At 38.5% G+C, this 26,951-nt stretch overlaps 2 protein-coding genes across 2 annotated transcripts in view; one reads left to right on the forward strand and one right to left on the reverse strand.

Moving 5' to 3' along the window:
• Positions 1-2,650: 2,650 nt before the first annotated feature.
• bcl7a (BAF chromatin remodeling complex subunit BCL7A) lies at positions 2,651-12,583 on the forward strand. Its single transcript, XM_038734011.1, has 6 exons — positions 2,651-2,837; positions 5,759-5,840; positions 6,105-6,201; positions 7,814-7,963; positions 8,765-8,868; positions 9,817-12,583. Exons 1-6 carry the CDS (start codon positions 2,659-2,661, stop codon positions 9,886-9,888), a joined length of 684 nt encoding a protein of 227 aa, XP_038589939.1. The 5' UTR covers positions 2,651-2,658; the 3' UTR covers positions 9,889-12,583.
• Positions 12,584-13,682: 1,099 nt separating this feature from the next.
• clip1b (CAP-GLY domain containing linker protein 1b) overlaps positions 13,683-26,951 on the reverse strand; it is a 39,669-nt gene continuing 26,400 nt past the window's right edge. Inside the window, 8 exon segments of the mRNA XM_038733562.1 lie at positions 13,683-17,644; positions 18,479-18,591; positions 18,719-18,771; positions 18,867-19,032; positions 19,135-19,237; positions 21,135-21,178; positions 21,385-21,430; positions 25,854-25,960. Of these exon segments, the coding sequence (XP_038589490.1) occupies positions 17,410-17,644; positions 18,479-18,591; positions 18,719-18,771; positions 18,867-19,032; positions 19,135-19,237; positions 21,135-21,178; positions 21,385-21,430; positions 25,854-25,960 (867 nt within the window). The 3' untranslated portion in view covers positions 13,683-17,409.

Raw genomic sequence — 26,951 nt, forward strand, 5'->3', positions numbered from 1 at the left:
TTAATTTAACAAACTGGCTGACATGTTGGCCTGACAGCTGAGTTTGAGGAATGCTGGGGGGCATTCATGCTCTAGTTAGCATGAATGTGCTCAATACATTTCACAGAAGTCTGCCAATTATTTTTTAATATGTCTTCTGTACAACTGGGGAATTTTTGTGGTGGTGGCATTAGAGGAAAGGTCAAGGGTTACCCAAAAATGGTAGGATAAAGATAAGATGTTCCTTTATTATAATCCCCTGTAGGGAAAATTCAAATTGACACAAAGTAAAAGCAAGAATAAAATATAATAAAAGTAGAATCAATAATCAATATAGAAATCAAATTTAAAGAAGTGTACACACCATATACAATCCAAATCGAAGATAGTATACTGTTGGACATCTATACATGTGCAGGGTTATCATCTGGAAGGCATGAATGTTTATTTCACGGTAATCTGGCTGTTAGTTCTCCAGATTAGTGGCTCGTCACGGAAGAAAGTGTTGGTCAAAGGAGGATTTTGACGGTAGCACAATACAAACGGTCAAAAGGTCACAAAATGATTAAGTGAATCCATCCTTGAAAATACCATACCAACATTGGTTAATCAGATATGTGTTGGATGCGGGGTATACTGAATACTGAGGTCACACTGACCCCTCAAAATGAGGCCGCTTCAGCTGAGGGCCACCTGTTGCCTTTGCAGTTCCACTGGTGATTTCCAGGTTGTTACATTTAAATCATGTTTGTAGGTCAGAGGAAGTAAAACTTGTGCATAATTTCAGAATAATATATATGATATGATAGGATTATAATTATTGATGCATTAATGTTTCAATTTAACCACTGTTTATACTGCTGGGTGGTTTAATGTATAATAATACACCAACATTTACTTTTTTATTACATTTTGTATTTAAAATCTGACACTGCAATGTAACTAGTAACTAAAATAAATGTAGAGAAGTAAAAAGTACAATATTTCCCTCTGAACTGTACTGGGAGTAGAAGTATAAAGCAGCGTAAAATGGAAATACTAAAATACAAGTACCTCAAAATTGTACTTTTATACAGTTTTTGAGTAAATACACTTTACTTTCCACCACTGTCTTTCAACTTTTACTTGTAATGGATCTTGGTTCCATAAGTAAAATTGATACTTTTACTTTAGTACCAAATCAAAATCCATATCTAAATAAATACTGAATGAGTCATAAGTAACAAGTTCCTCTGCTTTCACTATTTCTGATACTTTAAGAACATTACCCAATAATATTTTTGTACTTTTACCTAAGTTAACATTTTCAATGCAGGACCTTAACTTGTAAGGGAATATTTTTACAGTGTGCTATTGGTACCTTTACTTAAGTAAAAACTGTGTGTTTCTTATATACAGTCTATGGTTTCGACTATAAAACATATAATTATTTATAGGTTAGTGGATATGTTAATGTCACAGGGTTTTTGCCACTACATGACAGATTAAACTGCATCATAAACTATATATACATACATAGTAAGCTATAATTAGACATTCTACACTCACATGGGCCATTGCTCTGCTTTCCCTGTTTTTAATACATTAATAACATTTCCCTGATAATAATTTTGTACTTTTCCTTACTGTACTGTACACCTTTACTTAGGCCTAATGTACTGTTATTGTTTGATATTCTGTAGACTAAAGGCTTACTTGACAAAAGTGATCAAGAAAAATAAATATAACACATATCAATATCCTGTATCAGCCCATCAGGAACCCTTGTTTTGTTTATAATGTTTATACCGTACTTTACTAAGTTAACAGTTTCAATGCAGGACTTTTACTTATGATCTTTGTTATAATGTGGTATTCATTTTCTTTTTTAACTGTATTTTAATTTCTTAAGTGATGATTGTCTTTGCTCTTGTGAAAGCATTTTGTAACATTGTTTTGAAAAGTGCTCAATAAATAAAGATTGTTATTATTATAATACTCTGAGGATATCCCATGGATTGAATGGGATCTCCACGCTTGTGTGCAGCCTCTTTGTTCTCCTGCTCACACTCAGCAGGGACACGGATCTGTCTTCACAGGGCAGCTGCAGCCTTTTAGTCTTAGTTTTCCTCCGGTTTTGGGCTGTTTGGTTGGACAAAACAAGTAATTTGACAACATTACAATTGGCTCTGGGAAACTCTGATTGTTATTATTGTCTGACATTTTGTAGATTAAAGGATTACTTTATTAATTGAACAAATATCAACAAAAACCCATCTGTAGCCTCATCAGGAAACCTGGTTTTGTTTGCAATGTTTAAATGCACAGTTTCAACGCAGGACTTTTACTTATAATTTATTGTTATAATATGGTATTAATTGTTTCTTTTTTTTTAACTGTATTTTAATTTCTGAAGTTTCTTCCTGCTTTTACAGTGCATTTATTTGCTATTTGTCTGTGCTTTTGCTCTTGTGAAGGCACTTTGTAACATGGTTTTGAAAAGTGCTCTATAAACAAAGGTGATTATTATTATTATTATGACACTTTGAATACTTCCTGCACCTCTGAGGATATCCCATGGATTGAATGGGATCTCCACGCTTGTGTGCAGCCTCTTTGTTCTCCTGCTCACACTCAGCAGGGACACGGATCTGTCTTCATAGTGCAGCTGCAGCCGGGCTCTCTCTGCTAGGCCCGCGCATGCGCAGCGGCTCCTCTGTGCGCTCTACTGTTTGCATTGTGTCTGAACTGCCGGCGAGCTTTAAAAATATTATACCCACCGCGGCAATGTCGGGCAGGTCGGTCCGAGCTGAGACCCGGAGCAGGGCGAAAGATGACATCAAGAGGGTCATGGCCGCTATTGAGAAAGTACGAAAATGGTAAGAGGAAGAGAGGAAAAAGAGACACAAAAGCGGGCTTCGTTATCTAACACGAGAAAGGCTCGCTTGTTGGGGGAGGAGAGGGAAGGAGACGGACTGAGGGATGAAATTGAAAGAAAAAGGACACATTTCTGAGCGGGATTCACGGCAGATGTACTTGCAGCTCAGGTGCACCGGGGCGCACTAGTGCGGTGCACCATACCCGGCCGTCGTCTATCAAACATACAACATGTACCCGGGTTTTTTTTCTCTCTCTCTCTCTCTCTCTCTCTCGCGCTGATTTTAACGGCAAGGGTTGAACCCAGAAGCCATTTCGATGCAGTCACATGAAGCCATTGCTGCCCGCTGTTGAGCTCGTAGCTCCGGCGGCGGGGTTTAAAGGACCGAAACGTCCGATAACTCTCGACTTGGAAACAATTTTTGACGACGGCGCTCTTGAGTCGGAGTAGTTTAGTCCGTCTGGAGTTTTAAATTAAGCGCTTTGAGTCGCCCTTTAGGTCTGAGAGAGAAGGAGGGCTCGGTGGGGGTTGGGAGAGGGGAAGTAGGCTACAGTTAGTGCATGGCTGAACACGTAGCGACTCTACAGTCTTTAAACACAAGAAAGACGTGTTTATACACAGTTAGAGCTTCAAATATACATTTTTATTTAGACAATAAACCCGTCTTTTTAATTAGATGTGACTTAACCCCGCCCGGTGGCAGAATTTGTGTGTGATTTGTTGTGTTCGTTGGTTTAATCAAACGTCCCCAGGTCAAAGTCAGTAGAAGTTGGTGTTTTGTTTTTTTGGTTTTTTTAGTAGATTTAAAAATAAAAATTGTCTAACTGAATTTTATGCTTTTAGGGTTCAGATAAACGACATATATTTTAATTATCTTTTCTGACCGGTTTTATTCTATCTAATCTAAATCTAAATTAAGCAAACACTGTATGGTAACTAGATAAAAAGTTAGCTTTACAGTGACTTAACTTATAGACACTGGTGGAAAGTAAAGGACATTAACTCTACTGTAACGTTACTTAAGTACAATTTTAAGATATTTGTACTTTACTTCAGACGTTCATTTTATACTATATTATACTTAAATGTTACATTACAGAGGTAAATATTGTACTTTCTACTCCATTACATTTATTTAAAAGCTGTAGTTACTAATGTAAGTTACTTTTCAGATTACGATTGTTCAAATATTGATTGTATGTCGAACACATATTGAATTAAATGCATATGTAGTGCTAGGTATCTAACAGTATATAAAGTAGTACAAAGTCAACCTTAAACCAACTAAATGATATTTAGTTGTACAATTAAATCACCCAGAGGCCATTTTACTGAATTATATGTACTTTGATACTTGCATTTTACTCATATGACTTCTGTACATTTACTTAAGTGAAACTTCCAATTCAGGTATTTTATCTGTTATGTGTTTTTACATTGCGGTATTGTTACCTTTACGTTAGTAAATGAACTGAATACTTCCGCCACCCCTGTTATGAGGCAAAACTGTTTATTGACTAGTCAATCCACAGAAAATTATTCAGCAACAATTTAGATAATTGTTTAAGCCTTTTTTTTTTTAAGTAAATGTGTGTGTGATGTGTCAGTTTTACCAATTTGAATATTTTCTGGATAACTTATTGTACTTATTCTTCTCTGATAATAGTTTTTGATTGTTAATCTAACAAAATAAGGCATTACTTTCTATTTTGTGACACAATATAGACCAAATAAAATTTGGAGCTGAAATTATTAATCAACTTGATCCGAGAATTAAATTGTATGTCATTTTGTTAAATGGTTAATATTTTAAATTCCTATTTTAAGCAGATGTTTTTCTTCAATTATGGTAGTCTTAGTTTTCTATTGGTTTTTGGACTGTTGATCGGACTAAACAAGACATTTGAATATGGCAATGTAGGCTTTTTACTAAATAGTGATGGACATTTTTTTTCCCCCTTACATTTTATAGACCAAACAATGCATCAATCAGTCAAGCAGAAAATCAGATGACTATATCATGCTGTATGTTGTCACTAGCAGTATTGTTATTTCTAATGTGCCTATGTCTAAATAATAATTTTGGAGCTAAAATCATTAGTTGACATAAAAATAATTGGCAACTATTTTTTTTTATTAAGCAAAAGTACCTGGGAAACAGAAATTTAAAAGTGTCAACTTGGGTGTTGGGAAATTGTAAAGGACATTTTTATTGACATTTATATACCAAATGATTGTAGGGCTGCTACTAACAAATATTTTCATTATCATTAATGCGCCAATTACTTGTTTTGGTCCAGATATGTCAGAAAACACTTCATCACTCCATCATAATTTCCTAAATCCCAAGGTGACGTTTTCTAAATGTATTGTATCTGCTGTAGTGTAATTGTGAATTTTTTATTCATAACATATTTTTCCTTCTGTGTTAACCACAATATTTTCCATTCACAGACAGATGTAAGTAACTTTACTGAGCAAAAATACCAAACATTTACCAGCTCCAGCCTTTAAAATATGACAATTTTCTGCTTTGCATCATTGTAAAAGTTATTATATTTCGGTTTTGGGCTGCTGGTTGGACAAAACAAGTAATTTGACAATGTAAAAACTGGCACTGGGAAATTGTGATGTCTATTATTCTCTGACTTTCTTGACAAAAAGGTTACTTTATTAATCTAAAAAAATGATCAACAAAAATAAATATAAAAACATTTAAACTCAATATCAATAAAATAGCCCACATGAGCCATTGCTTTGTTTGTAATATTTATACAGTATATATTATAGATTGACTGTAGTTCTTTATGACGGGGAGCTGCGTTCAGATTTTGCTTTACATAATGTCACCGTGTCTTAATTTAGAAGTGTTTAATAACGTATGGGAGCCTTTGAGTCAGCTTGGTTTTCGCTCCTACACAGGGAGAAGAAATGGGTGACTGTTGGAGACACGTCCCTTCGCATCTACAAGTGGGTGCCAGTGACGGAGCCCAAATCAGATGATGTGAGTTCAGCCTCTTAAGTGATATTAATTGTCATAAAACCCAAAACGAACAATGTACATGTTCCCAACAGGTGCTTTTTATGAAATGCTGAAGACAAAAGATTATTTTCAGTCTTTGTTTCTTTTATTTTTTGTATTTTTTTTCCCCATGCACACACTTTCTAGGGGCCGCTATTTTTGTTTTCTTGGTATCTACATCACGTTACTACATGCTGAAAGTTTTTTTTTTAATGGAGCTAATCTGTGTTTGATCTGTCATTGTAGAAGAACAAGAACAAAAAGAAGGGTAAAGATGAGAAATATGGCTCAGAGTTGACGACTCCAGAGAACAGCTCCTCTCCAGGGATGATGGACATGCATGGTGGGTACTGAGACACGTCTGCTCTAACTATATTTTTCTTACTGTCAACAAAATCCCACGAAAAGTCCTGAACCAAAAAGTGTTATAGTCCGTCTGTCAGTACTCTCTGACCCCTCCGCTCCAACCCATTTGGTACCTGCTGAAGATGTAAGTCTTAAAAATATACAAATCTATAGACTCCTTTTTAGTTGGCCACTATAGTTTTTTTATTTTTTTTTTTCAAACAAACTCAAACATGAGGAAACGGTGCATTTGTTGGGGATTACTTTCAGTGGCGGATGAATCCACATGTGGTGCTCTAGTGAGTAATTGGGGCAGCAGGATGCTGTATGTGGGACTGAGTCAGAATAAACAGTGTGTGTGTTCGAGGTTATGAAGGAACATGTCGGGCAGTGCAGCAGTGACACTTATTCGTATGTTCATAATAATTTTTGGACAACAGTGGAGCTCCATGGCTCAGAGGAAGAAGAGACATCAGGCTGTGATATAGACACAGTTAGTTGTTAGTCAGATACATTCTGTGTTGGTTTTGGTGTCTTCATTGGATTTGTTGACGATAAGGAAAATACAGAATATCACTTCACGCTCACAGCGGGTGGACCTATTCAGGGACTCTGTGTTTTTTTTGTCTCTGAATGCAGCAACATCCTTTCTTGTTTGAGGCATTAACAGCTTGAGACTCTTTATTTAGAAATATGCTAGTTTTGCCTGCTTATCTGCGTTGAATTTAATTTCCTGTAACTTTAAAAGTGTTAAATTAGAATTTCTAAAGTACTTCTATTTTGAGTAATTTGCACCCGATGGTTTGGATGCATCTTGGATGAAAAATTACGCACTGATGTTGAACTGGCACTTGAAGGTGCAGTACTTAATAATAAAGTGCAATATTTAAATCCATTCCAGCTCTCTACATTACACATTATTGTTGTTACTTCTATTTTTATGTATCACACTTCTATCGCATGAAGAACACTGTACATATTTCTACACTCCTGTCCATATTTTTATAATTTCTTTTTTCTACGTGCCGACTTTTTATTATTATTTCTATCTCTTAATGTCTTGATTAGCAACGTGAGCAAAGTATTTCTGATTAAAGTCAAACAAATTGTAACATTGGAATACAAACTACAAAAAAAAAAGATCAGTGTCTGAAAATCCCATAGTGACAATAACCAATGAACAGTTGACGATAAGGAAAATAAAGAATATCACTTACAGTGATATATATTATATATATTTAGAATTACACCTACAGCGAGTGGAGCTATTCAGGGACTCTTTTATTTTGTCTTCTGTTGAATCTGTTGTTTTCTTCTAAATGCAGCCACATCCTTTCTTGTCCGGAGCGTTTACAGCTTGAGACACTTAGTTTTGAAATATGCTGGATTTGCCTGCTCCTCAGTATTGGATTTAATTTTCTATAGCATTTTATAATGTTAAATTTGGCTTTCTGAAACCTGTAACTACTTCTATTTTGAGTAATTTGCACCTGAGGTTGATCAAAAGTCAAACAAAACTACAAAAAAAAGCTGTGTTTTTTTGTCTTAGGATCAATGTCTGACAATCTCAAACCTGCTAAAGTGAGTCACTTGCTCTTTGTCTTTGCTAGATGACAACAGCAACCAGAGCTCCATCGCCGACTCATCCCCAGTGAAGCAGGAAAACAGTTGTAGCACCAGCCCCACCCCAGAGCCCGCCGCCTCGTCTCACCGCGAGAACAGCGAGGCCAAGACGGACCAGAGCCCGGACAGCAAGAGGGGTCAGTCACACACACACTTTTTTACATGATGGTAGTATCTAACATTACCAAAGATGTCCTCACTGTCAGCTAGCAGGTGGTAGCCGAGCAGATGGATGATGAGCCATTTCCTGTTTTTGTTTTTATATATGTTTTATTTATACTCAGCTCACTTCCGGGCACCAGGTGCCACATTATCGCGCGAGCATTGTTTATTGCTGTTTCTGTAAAATGTCCTGTCATGACTGAATGAGGCCGTAACAAACAGTATGTCTGTCTGACACTTAAACAGATGAAGGCAGCAATCTTACATCTGGAAAAGCTTGGCTGCAACCAATGAATATTTAGTAATAGTATAAAATATTATCACATTTTAGAGGCCAAGCAGGAGTCTATATCCAGATAAAACATTTAATGAAAGATGGAGGACTGAGAAAACCAGCAAGTATTCACACATTTTGGGGCATTTCTGCTTAAATAATGACTTAAGTGATTTAATTGATCAAAGTGTTTGCTGGTAATTTCCTGTTGAAGCATCTAATTTGACCTTTTTATTGTATCCAGTTGATGTTTGATGAAGTTTGTTTCTTGTATTTCAGTTTAACTAAACTGACCTTGAGTCCAGTTAAGTCTCAGTCGGGTTAAATGATGTTCACATCCGGTTCCGTTTAGACTTCATGTTACTGTGCAGTTACTATACATGACCACACTGTGTCATTAAAGAGTCAGAAAACTAGTGTCTGCAACCACAACACATCCCCTGTTTAATGTACGTTGTTCGGTCCGGCCAACTGAAGACGTGTGCACCTGTTCTGTCCTCAGGTAAGACCACCCCGTCGTCAGAGACCTCAGAAAGAGCACAAAGTGCCAAGAGAGACAGCCTGTCCTCGGGGGATAAGGACTCTTCAGACAGCAGAGCCGCTCAGGTACGAACACGTCTTCAAACAACACTTAGAGCTCATCTGTCGGTTCACCCAAATTACAAAAACCTCAAATTGTATCTAGCCATACAGATATTCTTTAATTTTATGTGTCCAGGTTTATTTTCTGAGATTTAAATCAAAAGCAATATCTGTTTATTGAATAAATAGTCTAATTACTGTGCTAAAAATGAAAAAAGCAGTATAAACTGTTGATAATGAAGTTCCACAGGGATCAGGATGTTGGTTTTGGAAAGACACAATGCTGTAATTTCTTAAATTTTCAGAGAAACACAAACTAAATTCTTAATCCCCTGTTGTTTCACTTTGTAGGCAGATTTCTCAGAGATGGAAAATCTGAGACAAATAAAATAGAACGTAACAGAAAAACTAAGATAATCACAATATCAACAAAAAATATCAACAAAAAATCACTTTTCTCTCTTGACTGCTGCTCCAATGTTGACTATAGCCATAATATGTGTTGCCCTGAGGCCCTCGTGAATGTTGAACGGATATTTATAGCAATTTAGATACAGTAGGACCTTGAATAACAACGAGAGGGACCTCCTGTCCTTAGAACATGTGTGTCACAGTGTGCCTTTTTTATAATGTAAAGTAAAATATATATTCATCTCTACAGCAGAGGTCGTGTTGGACTTTCTTGTTGTTCATCATTTTGACAGACATGAAAAATTTGTTTTAATAAGACAAAGCCTATTTAATAGCATTTCATTTTCTAAAACAACTTGATCTCAATAACATGTAATATACAGAACTAGGCCTTTAAACAGGTGTTAAAGCGCATGTATGTGGTTATTAAAAGATCGTACGTCTTAAATTTAACTTGGTGAACTCTGCATTACTTTTAACCAGCAGATGCTCAGTTGTCATGTAAATGTTCAGATATCTATTTTTCTGAGCACTGTTTTCGTTTTGTTTTTTCCCTTGTAGGACCTAGAGGAGGCCCCGCCCAGCAAGAAAAGCAAACTGGAGTCCTCGTCTCAGGACTTTGAGGAGAGCTAAATGTTTGAGTCTTTTCTCTCCTGCACCCTCCTCCTCCTCCTCCTCCTCCTCCTCCTCCTCCTCCTCCTCCTCCTGCCCTCTGCACCTCCCTCCATTAACTCTAGATAATTTAGGGCTAATGGACACACCAGCTCTCCTCCCACTCCTCTTACTACCCCACCTCCCCCTCCTCTGCCCCAAACTATACCAAAGGGAGAATGGACGTCTCTCTTCCCTCCCCTCCTGACGGCTGTTTCCCCTTCGGTTTCGCCTCCTTTGCCCTAACACTCCTCTGCCACAGAGGGAGAATGGATATTACCTCTATTCACTGGTCCCCCTCCGTGCTTCCTTCCAGTTCTCCACACTTTTTCACTAATGCCAAGAGAAGCTCTGAACCCGGGCTGCAACCCCCTCCGTGACCAGGGGTGGCGCTGTCAGCCGAGCCCGGCCACCGCCAGGCCAGACCACTAACACTGACCTGCACCTGTGACTAGAAGAGTTAACACTGGGGATCCGAGTTTAGGACGAGGTTGATCCCGGACGCTGCTCTGAGACCGATTTTAAAACGTTTCACTGCTCATGGTTTAGCTCAGGATACTCAAGAGGCTAACCTGGTCTCAGATCAGCGCTGCGGGGGGAACTTCCACCCTAAGACCACCTCACTTCAATCCTCCCGATCCGCCTCCTGTTAGACTAATGTTCTATATTTGTTTAGGAAACGTTTAGGGTTTTTTTCTCAGGAGGGTCAATGCACTGTTACGGTATGTCACAATCGATCACAGATAGATTTGCTGCTGTAGTGGAAGTCTTTTTTCTCTATCCATGAAAAGTTCTCCATTCTCATGTTGTTGTTTTTTTTAAAGTGAGTTAGTTTGTGGTTTGTAGAGGAAGAATTAGAAGAGGACGACGGTACTGGTCAGGATAAACTCTTGGATAAGTAGTGAACAGGCATAAGGTAGCGTCGGTCCTGAAGGTGTGCCTTGAGTTGCAGCGATTGAATCCACGTTTAGCAGGTCAAGCAGGTTCAGAATTATAATTTTGGTGCCATGTTTTGTTTTTTTGCCTTTTTATAATCATCACTAGTATAATCTGATTTGATTTATTATCAACTACAACGGTTTTGTTTTTTATTTGAAGGAATAGTTACACACTTTGGGAAATATTCACTGTTCTTGCCGAGAGTTAGATGAGAGGATTGATACCACTATGTAGCTAAAGCCAGGAGCTGCTTAGCTTAGCATAAAGAGTGGAAACAGCTAGCCTGGCTCTCTCCGAAGGAAGGCACCTATAAAAACTACCACTAATTGCTGTTTTTAGACTTTTTTTTGTATGGTTTAAACAAATGAGATACAGCGTGATAATTAGTGCTCTTTAGATGGGCTGGTAGGTGGATTTAGCTCACTTTTTTTTCTTCTTTTTTTTTTTTTTACATTCAGCGTGTTTTAACTTGTATTTTAAAAAGTCTAAAAATGACAAATTGTGGTTTTGTGCCAGATGACTTCTTGGTCAGGAGACCTCCTGGAGGAAAACCTTGTTTTTTGTAGAGATGAAACAAAAACCCAAGGTGCTATTAGGCTGGTTAGCTGCCCCTGATTTCCACTCCTGATGCTATTTACTGTACCGACATTAAAGCGTCAATTCTCTCTAGAGTGTTTCCCAAAATGTGGAACTATTCCTTTAAATCAATTTGAACACTACCCAGAAGTGCTTTAGTTTTCTCTTCTGGACATTTGAACATCTGAACCTCATTAATACGTCAGACTTCCTGGTCCACTGGTCTGTGTCTACTTCAGGTGGCACTTTGTCGTTGTTTTTCTCCCTCTATAGTAGAAACAGACCCGTCGCTGGGGCTGATTTTCCCATCTGGTCCACCATCATGACTCGTATTTGATCACCTCTCATCTCTGTACATGTTCTGTGTACCACTACTTATCAATGACCGACACATGTTCCTATAGCTCGAGACAGAGTCCAGTCTTTTAGCTCCAACATTGGTTCTAATCCTCCTTCAAGGTGCTGTCTGTCGGCTGAATCCATAAACGTGTGGCGTCAAGCTCTCGGTTTTTTGTGCAGGTTTGTGCAATTTACTTGAACTTCATAGTACGGATTCAGACCTGTGACCTCTAATGTACAACCTCACATGTGTAAGATTTAGTTTCATTAATCAATATTTACTTGTGGAAATGGATTGGAATCAATTTGAATCACTGCAAACCAATGACTTCATAACATAACAGGGGCTACAGAAGAACTTTATGACGCAGAATTACTTGATCAGATTTCAGCAAATCAGCATTCACATGGATGGAGAGAAAAGAAATATAAAAAATGATAATTGTCTCAGTTCAGAGGATGGATTAGCATATACCTCATTCCCAGTCCAGCAGCGCTGGAACTTAAAATGCTATTGTATTGACATTAACAGTTAGAAAACAGCATTATGTACACTTAGTTTAAAATAAAAATCTCACTTATGTTGTAGCTTTCACCTGATTGAGCCGATTGCTTATAGTTTGCTCATAACTGTGTTTAAAAAAGAAAGAGCTGTGAGATATAAGATCTTGTTTTTGGTTTGTTTTTTTCTTGGGACCATTTTGTTTCACTTTAGATCTTGTACAGATTTATGGTTTGGTTTGACTTATTTATTCCATCAGTAGTGCTTGGTTTTTATCATGTCCAATGGTTTTGTTTTCTTAATAAAATTCACAAAACATTTTTTGGGTTGTTTGTGTTCAGTGTTTGAGGGAAAAGGAAACTGCATCTTCAGTACAGGAGATCTCTTAAGTACTTTATTAAAGTACCTCTGGTTTCCTTGTGAGTATGTGATAACCAGAGGAGTGTTTCGTAAAGCTACATATAGCCCATAACATGACCACCTACAGGTCAGAAAACAGACCCGATCCAAAGATCCTTTAAGTAAAAGTATTAATACCACACTGGCCTGTTTAATACTGCTACACATTTTGAATAATAATTATCAGCATTTACGATATAAAGAAAGTCCACATTACTCACACTGGACTTGAACTGTGAAGCACCCTGATGACTGTATGGTTACAAGACACACAAGTGCACTATCTACGTTTTCATTACAGCGGGGACTAATACAAAAACTTTAATAAAAATTAAAATAATTCAGTAGTGTCAGAGCTCACTGCTGTTTTCCAACATGCTGGCAAAAGTTCTCCTTTGCTTTGTTTCTGGCTATGTTTATTTTTGTCGTATTTACTGTCCGTATTATGTTTAATATGCGCTGCTTTGCTTTGGTTCGCGCTCACTTCTCTCATAGCATCATTTTCAGCAGCTGTGTCAAAGAAGCAGCTGTAAAAGCCACCGTACGCTACCTGCTCAGCAGCAAACAGCAGACAGACACAGTTAGAGACGAGCTGATGGAGCTAAAGAGCCAGATATTTCCCTCAGGAGCTGAAGGAGACCAAACTCAGAGCTAACAGAAAGTAAATATTTAATATATTATTGGATTTTCTCCGGGTTGCACAGAGCAGCAGTAAAGAGGAACTTTAGAGATGAGGCTGAGTCTGACAAGGACAGAGTTTCCTGAAAATAAGTGTGCCTGGTTTAACAGGTAATTGCTTTATGAAACAGCCCTCATGAGTTCATGAAAAATGGAGCAGGCTCTGAATCTCTCAGGAGCAAATGGATCTGGGTGATGAAACTATAATGAGCGGTGCAGCAGCTAAGCTACATTGTCCTGTGAGTTGGAAAGAGGGTTTGAATGCTGTCTGAGAGGTTGTACATCTCTCTGCTGCGAGGCAAAAACCCGAGTTTCTGCAAGAAGACAAAAACAAGAACACAAGACTTTTCTTAGTCTTTGTATTGGACTGTTCAGGAGTATACAGTACATAGAAAACAGTAACATTTTACACCACGTCAACATCTATAAAATGGTTTCAAAACCACTTCTAGATGGTGCCTGAAGTTGTTACATATAAAACATTACACTAATAATTAGACGCATCACTTATAAAGTACACAATGTTTTTAAAGTCTATACAAATGGGCTCCCCCCTCCCCCTGGAGTGGAAATCTCCGTATACATCATTCTTATCAACAGGGCATAAAAATAAAGTGTCGTACACATAAAAGCTATCTTTTTGTTCCATGGCACTGTGTACACGTTAATCAGAAGGAGGCCTCTGATTACTATTTACAAAGACTAGTGTCAATGGTTAGTCACATCATGTATTATACACTGTTACACTGCAAGATCCAATGTGATCCAAAATTGTGCTTAAGAACAAGGTAAGTCAAATAAATGTCGCTATACACGGTTAATTTAAAGGAATAGTTCTACAGTTTGGGAAATACGCTTGTTTGCTTTCTGGTAAAAAAAGAAAATTCATTCCACTCTCTCATATCTGTCCATTAAAAAAAGAGTTCTACACTGATTTATTAGTGCACTCCTATAACATTACGGCTGCAACTAACAATTATTTTCATTGCAGATTAATGTGTGAGTTATTTTCTCGATTAATCGATTAGTTGTTTGGTCTGTAAAATGTCATAAAATGGTGAAAAATGTTGATCAGTGTTTCCTAAAGCTCAAGATGACGCCCTCAAATGTTTTGTTTAGTACACAACCCAAAGATATTCAGAATATTGTCATAGAGGAGGAAAGAAACTAGAAAATATTTTTACTTTTTAATCTATTATCAAAATAGGTGATTAATTTAATAGTTGACAACTAATCGATTAATTGTTATTAATTGCTTTTAACATCGTCGGACTCACAGTTAAAATCGATGCAGCGTAAGCAGAGACATCGTCTTTTTTAATCCAACGCATTTCCTTTTCCTTGTCAAAACATGGCGCCTACATTACCCACAATACAACTCTGTAGCCGACTGTTGCAGCAGCTACAGAGGTCTGCTAAACTTGTTTTCTAACTTCTTTCCAACAGATTTCTGTTATTCCCAAACTTGTCGTCTTAAGCCCAAATCAAACGCTGACTCAAGTGACATCACTTGAGGCAATTTATCAGACGGACACATCTCCCTCTGGAGACACTAAGAACTACTTTTTATTTTAAGAGATACTACGTTTTTCATATATCCAGCAGTACTCCCAAACACCTGGAAAAACAGTTTGATGTTCCCCAGGAGCCAGTTAGCTTAGCTTAGCTTAGCTTTGACTTAGCTTGGCTAACGTGGCTCTGTCCTAAGGTAACAAAACCCACCTATCACATCCTTAATGCTCACTAAAATCTCCCTTGTTTAATCTATACAAAAAACAAAGTGTGACAACAACAATGTTTTATAGGGGTTGTGTCCTGGACAGAGCCAGGCTAGCTGTTACCACGTTTACAGACTTTGTGCTAAGCTAAGCTAACCTGCTGTAATTTCAACATACAGACGTAAGAGTGGGATCGTTCTTCTCATATTAACTCTCCGCCAGAAAGCAAATACGCGTATTTCCCTTAATGTCAAACATTTGCTTTAAAGAGGGCAGTATGAGACGGGACAGAATAATCTGAACTGACCTTGAATCACTTTTTTTTAGAATCATAAAGTTTGCTTCTGCTAAATCGTTAAAGTGGACAGTGCAAAACTAAGTTAGTAGAGTCTTCTCTAGTTTCGTCTGGGTGAGTTCCTGTGCTACCTGTACTCTGACCTTTACTACAGTAGTCCTAGTACAGACTACACACCTTTAATATGTGCTAGCTTATTTCCCTGTAGGACTGGTTAGTGAAAAATTTAGACAATAAATAATAAAATACAACAACTTCATCATCATCTACAACAAATCCTTAGTAACCTTCAGCGGCATTAACCCATGTGCTAATCTAAGGAATGACACAATCTCATCACAAGGTCCTTTTAGTAGCTGTTCTGGAGCTTTTGATTGAGTTACCACATCGTCATGCAAATGTGGATGAAACACAGACGAGAAGTGCTCAAAAAAACCTGAAACCAGAACACCTAAAAGTCCACGACAACCATGAAACTCTATCTGCTGATGAAGATAGTGATTATGATGAAAGCTCCAGAACAGCTTTTAAAGGACCTTGTAGAGAGATTGTTTTGTCAAATACAAAACTGTTGTCAAGACACTTTATATAAAAATGAAGTAAGTAACCAAGTAAACTGACCGTTATGTGTAAAATCTGCGGAGTGCCCCTTTAAGTCAAGGTCCACTTACCAGCTTTATTTTCTTCATTTGCATCTCATGGTCTTCATCAACAGATGGAGTAAACGCAGAGAGCTAATTCTTAAGCCTCAAATTCAGGAATGAACTCCAAAGACTGATGAAGACAGTGAGACCAAGCTGAAAGCTCTGGAAAAAAGCTAGTATCCTTTGAAACTACGATTTCCAAGGTCGAACTTCGCTCATGTTACTTAATATTATTGGTTTTCCATAGGTTATCAACAGGTTAATGACATTTAGGCTGATTAAAACGGAGTATTAGGGCCACTTAAAAAACTGAACAACTAATTAGTTGGAGAAAAAAAAACTTATTTCTAGTTATATTTCTATATTTCTAGTTCTAGTCGAGTCGTATTAATGAGTCTAAAATTTCAATATTTAGAGAAAAAAAAGCCTCAATATGACGAGAATAATATTGTAATATTTAGAGAATAAAGTTGTTATATTTTGAGAATACAGTCTTACTATTTCAATAAAGTCATAACCTTCTGAAATAAGTAGTATATAGAGAAAATGTTGTTTTACAAGATTTTAATCCTTTGTCATCTTAAACAAAGAAAACAAGGCATGTTGGAGTATTTAATTAGTATTGAATGTATGAATATTGTTGTAGATATGTTTCACTATTTTTGTACTATTTAAACAAACAAAAATGTTTCTCCAAATATTACAACTTTTTTCTCAAAATATTATGAATTCAGCATTTTTCCCAAAATATTAAAACTTTCTGCTTGAAATCGTTGATGATTTATTTTCCCGACGGTGGCCCAAGTACGCCGTCGCAGACAGACTGAAAGAAGGACTTTGTAAAATAGTACTCAACATTAAAGATTAGTAAAACATTTGACATGGCAGTATCACTCTGATTGGTTTGTAGCCGTGCAGACTGAGGAATGTGATACAGAAAGAAACGTCGAAGAGGTGCTTCGTTTTCCCTTCAGTCTGAGCTGTGCTTAATTGCGTTGCATCACTTCTTGCCTAATAAAAAATAAAGCCCATAAAAACCAATGGCTGTGAAACATCACTTAATTTACAAACAAACTTAAACACGCTAGAAACGACAAGTGCAGAGGACGGATTCCTTTTCGTTATAAACATCAATATTGCACCAAAGCAGCATATTTGGACGAGCGTTCTGCATTACAGTCAGAACAGTTTATCTTTAGAGCGACGAGCTGCAGAGTAAAGGATGTAGATCAGGACAGTGGCTACCAGTGATATGCATAAATACGGTATAAAAATACAATATGGACAAATCTGAAGGGAATTTAAGTCAGGCATGTCGGGGCTGGATTGTGGGAAATCTAGTGGGAGAGTAAAAGGTGAGTTGTGTTTAAGGGGAAGATTAATTAAAATGCAGGTAGAGAGTTCTTGGAGCCTCTAGAAGGTCTGGTCATCGTTGCAGGACTCTGTGGCATGTCCGAAGGCCTCGCAGATGTCGCAGTAGGGCCTCTCGTCGGCCGGGTTGCCGTGATAGGTGGTGTGAGGTACAGAGTCGGGGCTCTGGGCCTGAGTGGGACAGTCCTCCGTGTCGTGGAGGTCAAAGCAATCGCAGATATCGCAGAACAGTCGTGGGGTGGCCTTCTTCTCCCGCTTTGACACACCTTCAACAAACCTACGTGGCAGAGAAAAGAGGGGAGGCACGAGAGGAGCAACGGGTGACGATTAATTTAGGGGATAAATCTGGTGATTTCTATACTTTACTTATCAACAACAAATCAACAAATCCCAGTGAAGTGATCTTTCTAAAGCCTGATTTAGACGGCGACGCAGACCGCAAGAACTGTGATTGGTCGATTGTCACGTGCTTTGAAGTCAATTTTACTAGCGGCCAATTTCAGCAGCTGTAACGAGGTGGGTCAATATCCAAGCGAAATGACTCGTTTCACTATCAGAATGTGATCTCCACAAGAGCCGCACGATTATCATTATACCCTCATTAAAGTGAGCAGAGGGCAAAAGTCAACACAGTGGACGCTATAATGCTATAGCAACTAGCATTTTGGCGGTGCAGAACGACGCAGACACAGAGATCGTGTCGAACAAAGTGTCACAAAAGGAGGTCAAGTTAACCAACAGCTGAGGAGGCGTTATGATGTCGAGGTAGGTCGTTGTTTTTAATCTTTTAAATAAAATAACGCTTTCAATATCTTTTAAAATATCTTTATATTTTATTTAGGAGTAATTTAATTTAAAAATTGGTATATCTGATATTGAAAAGAAAAGATTAAGAAAAAACAATGACCCGCCTTATTTTATTTTATTCAACATGTTTTTATTAGAATTATTTTCAAATAAAATTATTTTCTTCATAAAAACAAGATTTGGTCTTTAAAAAGTATATATTTTTTTAAATTAGTCTTTAAAAAAAGGGGGAGGTCATCCAATACGGTAATATAAAACAAAGCAGCAATCATTGTATATTTCTATTAATTTATATATTTCTCACCCATCAGTCCCGTCGTTGCCGTTGAACTCAGCCAGCGCGAGCTTCTTCAGTTTGATCTTCAGCTCCTCGTTCTTCCGCTGCAGGTCCACAATCACACTGTTCAGGAAGTTGATCTGATGGAGAGAATCACAGTCACAGTTCATCTTCATGTGGTCACAGATAACAACTGAGAACCCGGAGCATGAACTGATTGGACAGCAGCGTGAACATTTATTTTGGGAAGCATCCTGACAGTCTCACCTGTCCCTCAGCGAACTCCTTCTCTTCCCTCAGCTGCTCCAGAGCTGCATCGCCTGCAGAAGCACGCCGCAAATCAGAAAACAGGTTGACAAAAAAGAAATATTTTCTTGCCAGAACCTTGTGAACGCTTTAATCATCGTCTGCTCACCTGAGGGTGGAGCGTCCCTGTCTTCTTCCTCTGAGGCCTGCGTTCCCATGAGCCTTTGCTCTAGACTGTGAACACGGCTCTGCAGCTGAGCTTTATCTCTCTCCAACGTCTCCACGGCCGACTGCAGCGTCTTGGCCATGGCGTTTTCTCCTCGCAGCACAGCGATCTGCAGTGACGGAGCAAATGGGTGAATCTCTATCGCATGGCTCAGTTAATTCAGAGTGAAGTTTAGAAACAATAAGACAGGGTGAAAGTCATGTGCGAGCACCTCATTCCTCAGAGTTTCCAGTTCCCGGTCTTTGTCAGAGATTAAGGCTCCAGTGGATTTCTGGAAGTTTATTTCCCCCTCCCTTTCCTGATTAGAGATTTCTCTGTAGGGAGAAGTGCAGATTTACAGAGAATCAATATGCTGACTGCTCTCAAACTGCACCAAACTGAAACCTGAGTTTGTCTTTGTTCAAAACAAACTGAGAAGTAAACCCAAATGCAAGTGTATCATGGACAGAAATCATTACTTCAGAACTACCTAGTGGTCAAAACCTCCACAGGGTACCTTTAATATAAATGCATGTAAATAAAAAGCTTTTTAAACTTCCACTTGAAATGATGCTGGATTTCTACATCTCCATCAATCAAGTGAGAAACCAGAGATTCAATATAAATCCAAAACCAAGAATCACCTTAAGCTGAACAGACCAGCGACAGCCAGCTGACACCCCGACAACCTCTGTTACAGCCTTCTTGATACATGAAACTGGATGTGAAGCAAGTCGTTTCACCGAATCACATCTCCTATCTTTATCATGTTTACCCGACACTCAGTTCTTCCAAACCTTTTCTATTACTTCTGCTCTAATTGTACATCACCTCTTGTTTTCCCTCTGGCCAACACCACAGATCTGTCATCTGCTCTTCACGTCCTCCTTTTCCTCCACTTTGTTGCTCAGTAAATCAAACACACGACTCTCATCCTCGACTGTCATCGTGCCTCGGCTGTCTATCATTCCCTTTTTATCAAACATTCACTCTCGCTGTTTAACAAACAGACGCTGCTCTGTGGGTTTGCAGAGAGACGTTTTAATCCTCTGATTACTGAGCCGAGACGTGTGAGACAACACAAAGTTTAGTTTGTTTCCAGACTTAGAAAGTGCTTAAAATAAGACCAAACAAACACAACGAATAGATGTGCGTAGCGGGCTCTCTTCCAAACTCCTCAAAAATTAGGAAAACACAGACGTAGTCGAAAAAAAGTGACATGATTTTTATTATGCCGGCCTCCAAACTGCAAACAGTGAAAAAACTTGCATAAAGAAAATAAAACTTAAAAAACAACTTGAAAAAAATTAATAACTTACTCAATAATAAAGTTACAAGAAGACTTCTTCAATAACTTCTCTCTACCCACAAAAAGCAGCTCACTAGTTACCTCCTCTGTAACCAGGCCAAGACTGACTTCACAGGCCCAAAGCTGCCACTTTTAAAGCCGGTAGCCCCACCCACTAGGCTCAACAATTATTTATACAATAAACACATTTTACGAACTACCGAAAAGGATTTATATCTATTACACTTCCACATATTTTCAACAATAATTATATCCATCGCCACAACCGTTTTCCTTCCCCTGAAACAGTTATTTGCATCACAAATTATTATTACAACCATATGTGCAGTTAAAGTGATCATGAAACCGCAAGAGAAAATACTATTTAAAAGACGGAAATGTTACGCTCCTGTTTTGCCAAACCGAACGGGAAACAACAGAGCGAAACCTGCAATGCACCTCGACACAGTAAGTGTTTATGATGTTTGTTTAAATGCATGTTTAAAGAATGGTAGAGCTAACAATTGTGCATCGCGCTACTAAAACAGTAGAGGAAAAATGTATAACAGTGAGGTTTATGAACAGCTTAATTAAGGCTGTACGGGAGCAGGGGGCGGGGAGCGAGTGTGTGTGCACTGCCCGCACCGTCACAATGTTAAAACTCAAACCGCATTTAAAAAGTATAAATCCGGCTGTTCTAATAGATGTGAAGCAGTCTGGAATAAACTCTGTTGTCGTGCAGACACTGGTGAAGAAGTAATCAGATACTGAAGTAGAATAAAAAACTCAATTTCTTAAGTAAAAGCACAGAAGTTTTATCAACTGAATCAACAACTAGTGACATTCATTCGCATAACTTAGTGCATTACTGAGTGCATCAGAGTGTGTTTACAAGTCAGAGCATGGCATGATATAAAGAGTATATACATAAAATAGTTTCTTACCTGGTCTTCATGTCTGGCTGTTGACTGTTACGGTCTTCATTGTGCTGGGAGGAAACACACACACAAATATAGAGGTATTTAAAGAGAAGCTAAACCCGTCTGAGCTTTAGGAGTTCCGTCACAGCAGGAGGTAAATCCTCGCTACGCCAAAACCTATTAATCAAATCACCGTTTCTGACTTAACAAACCCTGATCTACAACAGGATGAAGGAAGTCGTTTATATAATCAAAACTTTGGAAAGGTCAGTACCTCCTCAAGATGCTGAGACTTCTGGGAGGCCAGCTTCAGCTCCTCACTGAGAGGGAGAAGAAAGAAGAGGGGAGGTGAAACACTGTGAGCGCTGAACTGAAGGTCTCTGTGATATCTGTGGCACCATCACAACTATGTGCTTAAATCTGGTGTGTTGCCAGATGTTAACTGTGTTCACATCTGTTAAACATGCACACAAACATTGCTAACATACTGCAGTACGATCCAAAAACATTCTGCATGATGTCTTTATCTCATCATGTCAATAGCAGGGTGAAAATCAGTGAAATGAGAAGGACTGAAAAGAGAAAATGTTCCAAAGCCTTTTATGGTTTCACTTAAAGCTGCAACGATTAGTCCATTAATATATATTAGCTGATTGTCTGATTGATTTCTACAAACAGAAACGTAGACTTCTTTCTACCAATATTATGTCTTTTAAAAGAGAAAACTATCTGTCTCTTCAGCTGCTAAATGCTCCACTATGTTCACCAGCTAACTGTGTCTGTCTGCTGTTTGCTGCTGAGCAGGTAGAGCACAGTGGGTTTTTACAGCTTTTATTCTGAAAATGGCTGCCTGCTGTGGCTTGAAATGACTTGAGCAGTGAGAGTGAACCAAAGCAGTTAAACTGAGGGCCGTAAAACCAAAAACAATGAGCTGAGAGACACTAAAGAGCTCTGTAGAGCTGAAGGAAGCTGCAGAGTCAGGTTATGATTCTCTTATATGGGTTCATCACTACCATCGAGCCCTTTCACATTACAAATCTGATCCATTGGTGGTCCAGTTGGTTCAAAATATAAGATTTATTTAAGCCGGTTACTTCTTTATTAGCATTTTTTTTAAGCAGCAAAATTAATGTGGACTATACTAAATGTTCTGAGATGATTTAACTGTGACAGGAAATGTGCTATATTGAACACACTGATATAATCTACATACTAATTCTCATCATTCAGAAACCATCTGTTGGTCTATGTCTGCTGCTTATGTAGACTACTACACCGTCCTATTTTAAACATCTTAAAGGATTTGACAGCTGTAAAACCCACAGTGGTTTATTCACTCTGCAGTGATAAGATACAGTAGTGATACAGTACGCATCCACAAATGAAAAATGCCATCCAGATATTATAAAACTGATACTGTAATCTCAGCATATAATCAAATTTAGACCAAGAGACGGCAGCACACGCAGCTCTGTCTGGGAATTTATGAATCTGGATATTTTTGGATGCTGGAACCAAAATGACTTGCTGTATGCCATGTGGGTCATTCTTAGGATTTGTGTCAAAGGAAGAACTCTGAAGCTACGTGTGACTAATAGCTCGGTCTGAGCACCATCTGGGTGAAATATTTAGCTGCCTGCTGTATAATAACATTGGCCACGCCACTATAACACCCACGACACTCAAACACAACAGTGAGGAGGAGGCTGAGTTGAAGAGAAACTGCACAATGAAAAAATATAGTTTCTTACGTGGACTTTGTAAATAAAACGCCTCTGCTGTGCCCGACTCCACCTATCCACGTCTCTGTCGTTGTTTTATTTTATTTAACCCATATTTAATCAGGTGAGACCAGAGATCAGCAATATCTTTTTTAATATCTTTACTGTTGGTTTATGATCCATGTTTCACCAAACTGAATTTAAAAAAAATGTCTTCACAAAAAAAATACAGAAATCTTTTGGCCACTTTGGGGCAAAATTCATCACAAGCTAAAGATCATGCACATTTGACATTTTATGTTAGATAACAATTATTGGATGTGCAGACATTCATGGTCCCAAGAGGGTGAAACATATGTGACGGCCCCTGTGTGATCCAGTGAGGCCACTCTGTGGGAGTGATACCTCACTGTTCTCACTGTTCATGGCCCTTGAGCCAGGTTGTGACAAATAGTAGGTGGGTTCGAGATGACTTTCGCTGATTTTCACTCGATAGTCAAATGTGCGCTGACAATGACTGATGATGCAGGGGTGAGGTATAAAAACACTGGGCTCAAGTCGGGCACATTCTACCTCCTGTAGAGTGCACGAGTTTAGAATAATGACTGATCTTGCAGCATTTGCACAGACAAGTACTGTGAGATCAGGCAAAAGGTGGTTTCAACTTAGTGCGGCTGGAGAAAATTTCTAACTAGCGTGCATTATGTTAAATCCAGCATGCATCACGTTAAGTCAGCGCTACAAAGCGCCGCATGAAGTCAAACGTACCTAATGACTCTGCTGATCTCCTGAGTGTTTCCTGTAGCGCCACCATGAGGTTGACATTTGTAACAAATGGATGGATTTGTAAAAAAAGATCCCTTAATTTCCTCATTTGACCAAATCCTTGCAACAAATGATTGATGAAAATAAAATATATTTGATATTAACTGTTTTAACAGAGAAACCAATCTCGGTTTGACCTACCCCAAAAATAATATAAAATACCAAACACACATCTGAGCTGTGGTGCCTACAGCTGCTCTCTCAGCAAACACAAAGGCCACATTGATTCCACACAAATGCACACAGTTTAATACAAGACACACACACACACTCTGATGTCATAGCGTGAGCAGCGGCCATGTTGGAGCCAGGCGGTCCTAGGAGGAGAAACTGAGCGATTACATAACAGCAGCAGACTGAGGAAGGACGTGCCTCAGAAAGGATGGAGGAACACATTGTGGGGACAAGACGGGATGAGGGTGGAGGGAAGACATCAAGTTTGAGTTTTTAACAAGGCACACACAGAAAAGCAGACAAATCTCTGCTCCTTAAAGGGGTTGACGCTGCACTTGTTTCACTGTGACTGAGGATATTTGTTTCCGTCTCCATCTGCTGCTCCTCCTACAGGATGCTACATATTGATGACTGTAATTCAGCCAGTTAGATCCATCTGGAGCCGTGGCGTCACAGCTCGGGGCTCTGATGAATCAGGGGAGGCATGGAGGGATGATGTAAAGACTCAAAACACACCACATACTTACACACACACACACACACACACACACGGTCTATAAATAGACCTCAACCTCAGGCTGGAGATCCACCACAACACAGCAAAGTAAAAAGATGGAGTATTTTTACCCTGCTTCAAAAAACTGTTTTAGCTGAGCGATCAGTCAATATTAAAATTTTTATGAATTTGTTGCTGTCATCACTGTGGAAGCCATGAACGCAGTAGGTATTATATCTTGCTTTATCATGTTTAAAAGGACCACACCAGTGGGTTTTAATGTTTTAAGTACTTTACATCACAGTGAACCATTTTACAAAAGAAGAGGCAGTGTTCTACGAGTCTGAACACATTTTTCAATTGCTACACGGATCCATTGGTTTTCATTAATTTCTACACTTTAAAAATATATTAGCAAACTCGAGTTGTGTCATCCACCACACAGAGAACGCTAATGACCTGTTTTCATGGCGGCATATAGACTTTAAGCTGAGAATAGACTGTTGACAACGTCAACACTGCCACTCTGGTGATTTCATCAACAAGAGCAAACTAAATGCTTGTGAGTGAATGCACAGCGATAATGCATTCATTTTTAATGTATGTACGTGACGACTGCTGCGTGCAGCCACAGAGGTGAACATAAGGAAATCCCTGTTAACCGTAAGCTGGCCACTTAAACCAAAATGTCTGCTTACATTTCTACATGTGTTTAATAAGAGATGTGTCGTGTGGGTGTGGAGGATTTGGAGTTGTGTAAAGGCAGAGCTGGGCTGAATACTGAAAGTAACGTAACAAGTAATTTATCCAATTACTTACGGCGCGGAGTAATTATTAAATAAACGTAATAACGTTTTTCATGAGTAAATGCTTTCAAGAATCCACTTAATTTATAGAGACATGAATGGAAACCAAAAGCTGGCTGAAAAGAAGTAAAAGTACATCTGAAAGTCTAATTTAAAAAATTCAGCAAAAACATTAAGCATACATGATTTGTAGTTAGATAGTAGTTTAAGATATTAAGATAGTAGTTAAAGATATTAAACTTGGTCCTTTACGGAACAAAACATTTTAAACAAACGTTTTCAGCCATTACACCCAAGGGGGTGTACTTACTGTAATTATCAGTATTGTGCATCCACTCCACCATCATATCCATAATCACATAATGGCACTCTCTGGTTAATTATGCCCTTTACACAACAATTTACAGCATATTAACAAGAGGAAACATCTCTCTGGAGAGTCACAGATGGAGCCTACTTAATAACACATTTCAGTGTGAGACCAGTGAGGACAGTTTCTACTTGGTTCTATTGTCTAAATGCAATTAAATTGAGCCACATTTGCATAGTCCCTTCTTTGTGCTGAAGTAAGAGCTTGAAAATGCAGACTGGATTTTTAATCATCAGTAAAGACCCCGCAGGATAAATTCACCACGGCCAGTCTAATGAACTGGCTGGCTGGGGTCACCTTTAGAGGAGACACACACCAGGAAAAAACACATTAGTTATCCTCGGTACTCACATTTCCTTGCAGAGAACTCCGATGCGCTGGTTTTCTGAGCTGCTCCGCTCCTTCGTCAAGCTGAGCTCTTCTTGGTATTTGGAGTTCTGCTGTTTCAAAGCCTCGAGCTGGAAAAGGGGAAGAAGAATATATACACAACAAGTTAGAACTACAGAATACATTATTTTGCTCTTCTTAATATTATATATATAAAATAATATAAAACAAATTGTTTTAGCACTTAAGACTATTCGGGCGGGATTTGTTTTTCTAGGGGAGGTGGGTTGATTTTGACATCACCTGCGCTAGTCAGTGATTTTAATCTGGTCTGGAGAGTATATGAGGGTAATGTTTCACCCTCGCCCCAGAAATAATAATTACAGCAGTCATAACTTTTCAGCAAACTGGCTGGTTCTCCTATAATTTAAATCCTGTCCAGAGTTACATCTCTGCATATTAAAGAGGATATCTGAGTTTTCTTCCCCACGGGAAGAACTGGTTGTCCTTCTACTGTATTATTTTATTTATCAACTCAGTGCTATTCTTATTTGAGCACTGGGTTTAGCCAATATTTGTTCATACTTTGGCAAACTGCCACCATTAAAAGTATGCAGAATTAGCTGTTAGCATTTTCTGTTTGTAACGTGCCCATGAACGCACAGACAACTATTACTGGATTACTTTGATACTGAAGAAAACCTGTAGTATACTCAACATCATATTGCCATATTCTCATATAAAAGCTTTTACGTCCAAAGACAAGCTGCAGTCAGACAAGAGAAATTTGGGTCATTAAGAGTAAAACCGCAGTTAATACTTAAAATACACAACGCCTTGATATTCACAATGAGTCAGCAGACAGCAGAACGAGTTCAGTCCACGTGAAACTAAAAATAAAAGTCCCGGAGACGTCAGTTACTCCAACTTCATCTCTTGCAAAAATTTTTGTTTCTTTAATCAAGTCGGATATCTGGGTTTCTAAACACAAATCAAAAATCCTTCCTGGCAGGTCAAACTGCCTTTTCAGACACGTGCAGTGCAGTCATCCCAGCAGCTTTAAAATAGCAACAGTCGATAATTAATTAACAAGTATGACTTTCAAATCAATGTCTTTGCTGC

The sequence above is a fragment of the Micropterus salmoides genome, unplaced genomic scaffold (genome assembly GCF_014851395.1).
Source record: "Micropterus salmoides isolate LMB-PRFRI ecotype aquatic unplaced genomic scaffold, ASM1485139v1 Ms_hic_scaffold_20, whole genome shotgun sequence".
Classification (NCBI taxonomy): domain Eukaryota; kingdom Metazoa; phylum Chordata; class Actinopteri; order Centrarchiformes; family Centrarchidae; genus Micropterus; species Micropterus salmoides.

Bases quoted from the DNA above. Each gene is read 5' to 3' on its own strand.
- bcl7a (XM_038734011.1), top strand. From the start codon at position 2,659: ATGCGCAGCGGCTCCTCTGTGCGCTCTACTGTTTGCATTGTGTCTGAA. The intron at 2,838-5,758 runs GTAAGAGGAAGA...GCTCCTACACAG, and splicing joins ATTGAGAAAGTACGAAAATG to GGAGAAGAAATGGGTGACTG. The intron at 6,202-7,813 runs GTGGGTACTGAG...TGTCTTTGCTAG, and splicing joins AGGGATGATGGACATGCATG to ATGACAACAGCAACCAGAGC.